Source organism: Tupaia chinensis, unplaced genomic scaffold (genome assembly GCF_000334495.1).
Source record: "Tupaia chinensis unplaced genomic scaffold, TupChi_1.0 Scaffold144602_1, whole genome shotgun sequence".
Taxonomy (NCBI): Eukaryota; Metazoa; Chordata; class Mammalia; order Scandentia; family Tupaiidae; genus Tupaia; species Tupaia belangeri.
The window spans coordinates 1,368,765-1,376,813 of NW_006204462.1; the positions used below are offsets into that span (position 1 = coordinate 1,368,765).

The 8,049-nt window shown below is 59.6% G+C and overlaps 1 protein-coding gene across 2 annotated transcripts in view; it reads left to right on the forward strand.

Moving 5' to 3' along the window:
* Positions 1-637: 637 nt before the first annotated feature.
* MBOAT4 (membrane bound ghrelin O-acyltransferase MBOAT4) overlaps positions 638-8,049 on the forward strand; it is an 8,010-nt gene continuing 598 nt past the window's right edge. Inside the window, exons 1-4 of one of the 2 annotated variants that reach the window (XM_027767754.1) lie at positions 638-953; positions 5,102-5,314; positions 6,483-6,494; positions 7,317-7,892. In XM_027767754.1, coding sequence (XP_027623555.1) covers positions 835-953; positions 5,102-5,314; positions 6,483-6,494; positions 7,317-7,892 — 920 coding nt within the window. In that variant the 5' untranslated portion in view covers positions 638-834. Of the gene's footprint in view, positions 954-5,101; positions 5,320-6,482; positions 6,495-7,309; positions 7,893-8,049 lie in introns of both variants that reach the window. The other variant, XM_006167203.3, reaches the window with a different exon arrangement.

Consider the following 8,049-nt stretch of genomic DNA (forward strand, 5'->3'; position numbering starts at 1 on the left):
CTCTCCAAAAAAAATAATAATAATTCTTTTAAAAAGGGGGGGGGGCAGCAGGTGGTGTGGTGAATAAGGGTGCTGGATTCCTACATGGCCAACCATGGTTCAAGTCCTGGACCTGGTGGCTTGCTTTCTCTCTCTCCCGTCAAATAAAGAAAAAATAATAACAGTAACTAATGGAAATAAATAATTCTTAAAAAAAAGAAAGAAAAAGAAAAGAAAAAGCCAGCCCTTGCTCCACTGCTAGACCAAAGCCCTGATGACAGTCCCCAGTTGGCAACCCATGCAGGGCCCCTTCCTACTTGGAACCTTGTTTTCTCAATAAACTCAGCTGGGAGACAAGAACCTGGCCCTCCTGTGGCCCTGAATCCAGTGTGGGCACTGGGCCTGTGTGCCCCCAATGTCCTGCATCACTGGTATGAAAAATAAAGTCCCCCGATGGGGAGAGGGGCTCAGGAGGGAATCCCGGCTTGCCTTGAGGCCCAGCCTCCCTGCCTCCTGCCATTGCCCTCCTGCCCTCCCCAGCCCCGGGAGTGGCCCTGTCCCTGGAAAGAGACATGCCAGGAGCCTAGTGAAGGAGACATGCAGAGGGGCGAGGGCAGGCACGGTGCGCCGTGGGGAGCAAACGGCCAGGTAGCCTTCTAGCATGTGCCGATGTCGCCCAGCAACCTGGGCCGCAGGGCACCCTGTTCCCATGGTGCTGCAGCCAGCTGTGACTGCTGATGTCCAGGGTCTACGCAGCCGGGCTGCCCAACGGGTACAGGGCCCAGAGCCCAGTGCTTTCTCCTGCCTGCAGGCGCCAGCTCGGGGCCTGGGAACGACGGGGCCCTTTCTGCCGCCATGGGCTGGCACCAGCTGCTCCCCCTCTACCCCCTCACTCTGTGCCAGGCAGCAGCTCTTCCCTTCGCTCTTCTGTTCCGCTCCCTCTGCACCTTGGATGCGTTTTCCACTCATGCCAGGTAGGCTGCGCGGCTGCGTGAGCTGCTGTTGCTCCCAGGTCCAGGAACGCTGCAGGGCGAGCACACGGTGGCACAGGGCTGCCGAGCATGGTCTCCCCAGGGCTGACCCGCCCCAATGCTGGGACTGTCGGTGAGGAGCGAGTGCCGCAGAGCAGGGCAGAGGGGGGCTCACAGCTGGGGCTCGGGCCAGGTAGGGGCAGCTGTGACCTTACAGCATGACACAGGCTGTGGGTGTGGTCCCAGGACCTCCCTTTACACACTGGCCCAACACGTGCTGCCCCTGGCTGGCCGAGATGGGCGGGTCATGCCCAGACCCTGTTTGGGCATGCTTTTCTCTTCGCCTTTCTCATGGAAGAAGTGCATAAAGTTTGAAAAAACCTTGGGACCAGCAGTTAGTGTAATGGCTATGGCACTAGACTCCCATGTAGTTGACTGCAGTTCGAATCTCAGACCCAGTGGCTTAAACTCACGCCGGGCGCGTGTGCGTGCGTGCCTAAGATCCCAAGAGGAGAAGGGAGGAGAAGGGACTGCAGCTTGGCCATCCCCGCAGGGGGTGATTTCTCGCTTTCCGTCTCTCTGTCTTTCGGGTGAGTCAACCCCCCCTACAGCAAAAGCCTCTCAAAAAAAAAAAAAAATGTTTGAAAAAACTTTGTTCAGCTGGTGGTGTGGTGGTTAGGGTGCTTGGACTCCCACATGGCTGACTGTGGTTCGAGTCTCAGGCCTGGTGGTTTGAAAATCGTGCCAGGCATGTATGTATGTGCACCCAAAATCCCAAGAGGAGAACATGGAGAAGGGATTGCAGTGTGGCCATCTCCCAAGGCGGGTGGGGGGGGAGTTTCCCGCTTCCTCTCCGTGTCTCTCTCTGGTGAGCTCACGAAACTTAAAAAAAAAACAAAAACAAGGAAAGAAAGAACCATGAAACAAAGCAAATGGCCAATGCCCGGGGCAGGAGCGGAGTGGAGGCAGCAAAGCAGCCCACTTGGATCCCGCCTGCTGCACCCTAAGTCCTCCGTGCGGGTGTGTGGAGTCCCCTCTCCTCCCCTGCTGTCTCGTGGCATTATTTTCAGGAACCAGTGCAGCTCTTGTCCAGGCGCACTGCACGGTGCCCAGACCACACCTGCTCGGGCACCGTGGGGCCTGCTCAGTGCTGCCCCCTCTGCACCTGCACTGGTGTCTGCTGCCTCTGATCCCCAGGGGCAACTGCCTCTGGGCAGGAAGGCTGCTTGGGTGGCCACTTCTGTCCCCCTTACTGTCCCTCAGTGAGTGAAGGCTGGGACCTGGCGCTCAGGGGGTGGCTGCAGGAGTTCCCGAGGCAAGGTTCCCAGAGACCACAAGGCCTGGGGCTGTGTGTGAGGAAGCCTCTCACACCATCTCCCCAGCGACTGAAGTCTCACCATCAGGTTCCCAGCGCCATGCCACCGAGCCATGCCATGCACCCATCCTCTGACAGTGTGCTGACTCTGGGCTGTCTGGAAACAGGCCTCTCGTCTCACGGCAGGGCTTTGTCACACATGCCTGCTGTGCTTTTCCTGCTGGAGCTGGGATTTGAACTGTAGCTTTGGTTATTTTTTATCAGTGAAATGAAACGGCACGCTGCGACAGCCCGCAGAAAGGCCCACGTCTGCCTGACGCGAGCCGTGCCTTTGCACACCCTCGCCTGTGCGGCTTCTGGGGAGCACGGTCCGGACAAAATTTCTCAATGTGGTGTTCATGACATGAAGGACATGGGTGTCCCCTCCTCCCTGGCTGCCTGAGGGTGGACACAGGACCACCAAGCCAGGAAGCTCACAGCCCACCCATGCCCACCCACTGCTTCCGTGGGCCCACAGTCAGCGCTCTTTCCCCACGGGAGGCAACAGCAGTAGGAAGGGAATCGGGAGGACTAGTCCAGGGCACGAGATGGACAAGACCCGTTCGACAAAACACGGATTCTGAGTGGGGGGGCTGTGGGTTAGAAAGAAACAAAAAATAAACACACAGAGACATACGAGTACAGAGAAGCAAGGATCGGGTGGGCCCAATGTCTGCTAGAGAAAGCTGTGACCTTGAACCAGCCTCAGGTTTATATTTTTTTTGGAGAGGTTTTTGCTATAGGGCGCGTGCGCTCGCCAGACAGACAGAGAGAGACATAGAGACAGAAAGCGAGAAATCACCCCCAGGGGGGATGGCCACGCCGCAATCCCTTCTCCTCCAGTCTCCTCTCAGGATCTTGGGCACGCACGCACACGCGCCTGGCGTGAGTTTTAAGCCACCGGGTCCGGGACGCGAACTGCGGTCGACTACGTGGGAGTCCAGCGACATAGCCATTATGCTAACTGCTGGTCCCTCAGGTTTATTCTTTTAAAGAGCAGAGAACAGGGACCAGCAGTTGGCATAATGGCTATGTTGCTGGACTCCCATGTAGTCGATCGTAGTTCAAGACCTGGACCCAGTGGCTTAAACTCACACTGGGCACATGTGCGTGCATGCCCAAGATCCTGAGAGGAGGATGGAGAGTGCACTGTGGCGTGGCCATCCCCCCTAGCGGGTGATTTCTGGCTTTCTGTCTCTCTGCGAGCACATGCACCCTATAGCAAAAACCTCTCCCAAAAAAAGGGTGCAGAAAACAGAGGAAGAGGAAATGGAATGCAAAATACAGTTTGCTTTGGGATGTAATTCATCTGAAGAAGTGAAAACGACTGGTGCCTTGAATTTCCCTGATCTTTTTGGGGTGGAATCTGATAAACACATGGGGCTTCCTTTAGCCTGATACTGCTCTGTGGTATCTACAACGAGCTGTGAGCATTTTCACATGCACATGCCTTCATAGCCATGCAAATGATGCTCACAGAAGCCCCTTTCTGCGTGCGTCCAAAGGTCACCACGTTTGCTCAGATGGGCCGCTCTCAACACGGCACGAGACTACAGGGTGTCTGCCTGTACTTGGGCTCAGACCCTTTTTTGGTAGTAGCAGGGCAGCCCGTGTTTACTGCTCCTGGGCTCATGCACAGGGTCTGGAGCAAGTGCAGACGTCAGGACTCGGCCTCATGGGGAGAGGCCCTGGAAGCAGCAGGAGCGCGGCATCGGTGAGGACGGGGCAGGGCTGCGGTGGCTGCGCCTGAGTGACGTGGGGTTCTCGCTCAGACTCTGAAGACTGAAGCACAACGGCAGGAATGAGGGTAGAGGGGAGGCTTTCCTTCCCACCCTCACCCGCACACTGAAGGGAGCAGTGAGCTGGACTGTCAGAGGGAGCCGCTTGTCCTTGGCGTGCCAGTCTCCAGATGAAGGCTGCACTCTTCTCATCACCTCCCCAGTGTACCAAGAGGTTATTGGTTGTCATTTTCTTTTGCTTTTTAGTTTTGGAAATAGGGTGTGTGTGCTCACCAGAAAGCGAAAAAGTGAGAAACCACCCCGAGGGAATGGCCGTGCCACAGCCTCTCCTCCATTCTCCTCCAGGGATTTTGAGTTCACACGCACCGCACACAACTTGGTGTGTTTTTCAGGCTGCTGGGTCCATGACTTGAACTGTACAATCAGCCATGTGGGATCCAGCTGCCTTAACCACCGTGTCATCAGTTAGCCCCTAAATCTGATTTAAGAGTTTGTTTATTCAGCGACCAGCAGTTGGCGTAATGGCTATGTCGCTGGACTCCCACGTAGTCGACCATGGTTCGAGTCCCAGACCTGGTGGCTTAAACTCACACCGGGCGCAGGTGCGTGTGTGTACGCGCCCAAGATCCCGAAAGGAGAACGGAGGAGAAGGGGTTGCGGCATGGCCATCCTCCCTGGGGGGTGATTTCTCGCTTTCTGTCTCTCTGTCTGTCTCTGTCTATCTGGCGAGCGCACGCGCCCTATAGTGAAAACCTCTCAGAAAAAAAGAAGTGAGCACTGTGGCACTGCACACTGTGGCCGGCCTGTAGCTGTGGCTGTTAGGGCAGGTGGGCCGAAGCCTTGGGCATGAAGAGGGTCACAGCAGTGACAGCGAAGATGGCCCGGGCCTGGTCTCCTGGGTAGGACGTGGCTCCCTACCCTCCTCCCACATCTCCAGAATAAAAGGCCGAGGAGCATGGCGTGGCCTCTGTGGGCTGACAGGACAGGTTCCAGCGACTCTGCCTGACACGCGTGCTCCCTGTCCTCCGTGGGCCTTGCCAGGGTCTTCTCCCTTCCAGGCACCTGTTTCTCCTGGCTGGGGGAGGCATGCTGGCCTGGGCCGCCATGGGGTGCCATGCCGTGCTCGTCTTCATCCCTGCCGTGTGTGCTGTGGTCCTCATCTTGTCACTCAGTGCACAGGACGTGCACAGGTGGGTCTTCCTCTTCCAGATGGGCTGGCAGAGCCTGTGCCACCTCGGCCTGCACTACACAGAGCACTACCTGCAGCAGCCGCCAAAAAAAGGCGGGGAGCTTCTGCCAGGTAACCTGACCACGGGGTGGGGGGAGCTTCTGCCAGGTAACGGGGCCACGGGGGGACTCCACAAGGTACCTCAGAGCCATGTGTGGGGGGTGTCCCTTCCACGGAGTAACGCAGGGGCCTCATGGGGGCCTCTGTCCGGGAGGCAGTGAGGGCTGCTGTGGCCCCTCCCACAAGGTAACAGCTCTCGTTTCCGGCACCGGGCAGCCCGCGGTGTGCTCGCACCCAGGGCTGGTGTCGGGTCCGAATCCAGACTCGCACATTTGAGCAGCAGGACTCCTGTCACGTCGCCTGGTCTCGCTCAGATCTATTTTTCTGGGGACACACGGGGCTGGAACACCCGTCTGGCTGACGGGCAGAGGGCCTGGCGAGCCCCATGCTGGCACTCCGCTGCCCGCTTGTGCCTGCAGGGAGGGTGAGGTGGGCACAGAGGTCGCCAGGCAAGGACGCTCACCTCGGCAGAGGCTCAGGCCACCACTCGGCTGGGCCCCCCTTGCCTGCGGGCTGGAGGCAGGGGTCACCCAGGGTAGGAAGAGAAATCAAGAGCTGACAGTGGTCTGGGAAGGACACGGGCCCTGAGGTCGCCGAGGCGGGGTGGGCAGCTGCGCCATCTCGGCCCAGGTCCCGGGCTCCTTCTGGCCATGGCACTCGGAGTGAGCCCTCGTCCTCCAGAACGGGTGCGTCCGTGCTGTGGGCGGCCACCTGTCTGGCTGCAGCCTGCGTGGCTGACGCACTCGGCCCTCGCTCCTACACCCAGAATCTGTTCTTCTTAGTATAAAGTTATTTTTCTATTTCCTCTGAGGAGAGGGCAGAGAGAGATGGGTGCTTCCTACAGGGTCGTCACACCACGACCCGCCCCCACCTGGCCGGCCTAGGGCTGGGCACCTGCCCGTTCTCCGAGGCGTACAGGAGGGCCCCGGGGGTGAACCAGGGACTTGCTGTGTGAGACGGGTGCATTGCCGCTGAGCTGCCACCTAGCTTTCCTTCCCTTCCCGACTAGTCAAGGCCTCAGGCTCACGCCTCTGCAGACAAGGCAAGGTGGAGTGGGCACGGCAGAGACAGTAATGGCTGGGACGTGGCGAACCGGATTTCGGGAGGAAGCCAGGCCTGGACTGGGTCAGGGAACTGTGTCAGTCTGCGAGGCCGCCCAGGAGGTGCCCCAGGAAAAGTGGCGGGCTTTGGAGGCTGAGAGAGGATCACGGTGTCGTCCGGGGTCACGGTCTCACTTCTTGCTTGGGGATGGCGCCTTCTCCCTGTGCCCCGCCTGGTCCTCTCTGTTCCTGTGTCCTCACCTCCTCTTACAGGGACACCAGGGATGGCAGGCCAAGGTACACCCTGGTGACCTCATTTAATCACCCCGAAGCCCTCGTCTCCAAGTGCAGCCATTCTCTGGGGTGCTGGGGCTGGGTCTTACAGGAACTTGGGGACACAGTTCTGCCCATAACAGAAGGGTCCTTGGCAGGGGCTGCTGACACAGACCACGGACGGGCAGCGCTGTTCTCCCCTGCACCCGCGTCCTGGCTGCAGAGTGCGGTGTGGCAGTCGCCATTTCTCCCCTCGCCTTGCACCAGTGGGCTGTGTGATGGCGGGTCATTATGTCCAGGCCATGGTCACGTGCACCCTCACGTTCACGTCCGGGCACTCTTCTTGCCCCTTGGCACAGTTCCAGGCCGGGCCGCATCTGGCAGCAGGGCGGGATCTGCAACTCTCAGCTGCCTCTGGCTACACATTGCCTCTCCCAGTCCCGCTCCCACCTGCAGAGCCGCTCCAGAAGCAGGCCCAGTCCATGCTCGGTTTCCCAGTCCTTTGGTCTGCGTGTCTAATGGCCGCGGCCCGCTTGACCTCTGCCGGTGGAGCGCGAGGTGCAGTTAGTCCGGGCTGACCTTAACCCTGAGGCCCCCACTGGCTGTGGGCACGTGCCAGGCTGGCATGGGGAAGGGCACAGTGGAGTGGCTTTTACGAGGCCTCTGTTCCAGGTTCTGCACCGCCCTGTCCGCGCTCATGCTCCTGACCCAGAGGGTCACGTCCCTCTCCTTGGACATCTGTGAGGGGAAAGTGGCGACAGCAGGCCCCCGGAGCAGGTCCTCTTGGTCTGGGAATCTGGGTGAGGCCCTGACCTACCTGAGCTACTTGCTCTTTTTCCCTGCCCTCCTGGGAGGGCCTCTGTGCTCCTTCCAGACGTTCCAGGCTCGAGTCTGCAACGGCAGTCCTGCAGGTCCTGGGCACGCTGCCCGGGCTCTGGCCTGGCCTGGCCTGCAGCTGCTCAGTTTGGAGGGCCTGAAGGTGGCTGTGAGGGTGCTACTGGGAGCCAGCCCAGGGCTGGCTGGCTGCCGGCAGCTGGAGTGTGTCCTGGTCGTGTGGGCCACAGCCGGGTTCTTCAAGCTGACCTACTACTCACACTGGACGCTGGACGCAGCCCTGCTCCAGGCAGCTGGCTTTGAGCCTGTGTGTGAGGAGCAGGGCCCAGACGCGGACATCTGGACGCTGGAGACCGCCCACCGCATCTCAGTGTTCACCAGGGCCTGGAACCGCAGCACGGCGCGCTGGCTGAGGCGGCTGGTGTTCCAGCGCAGTGCACGCTGGCGGCGGGCACTCACCTTCGCCTTCTCGGCCTGGTGGCACGGCCTGCACCCCGGCCAGGCACTCGGCTTCCTGTGCTGGGCTGTGGCAGTGGAGGGCCACCAACTGGTACATGCCTAACCCCGGAAG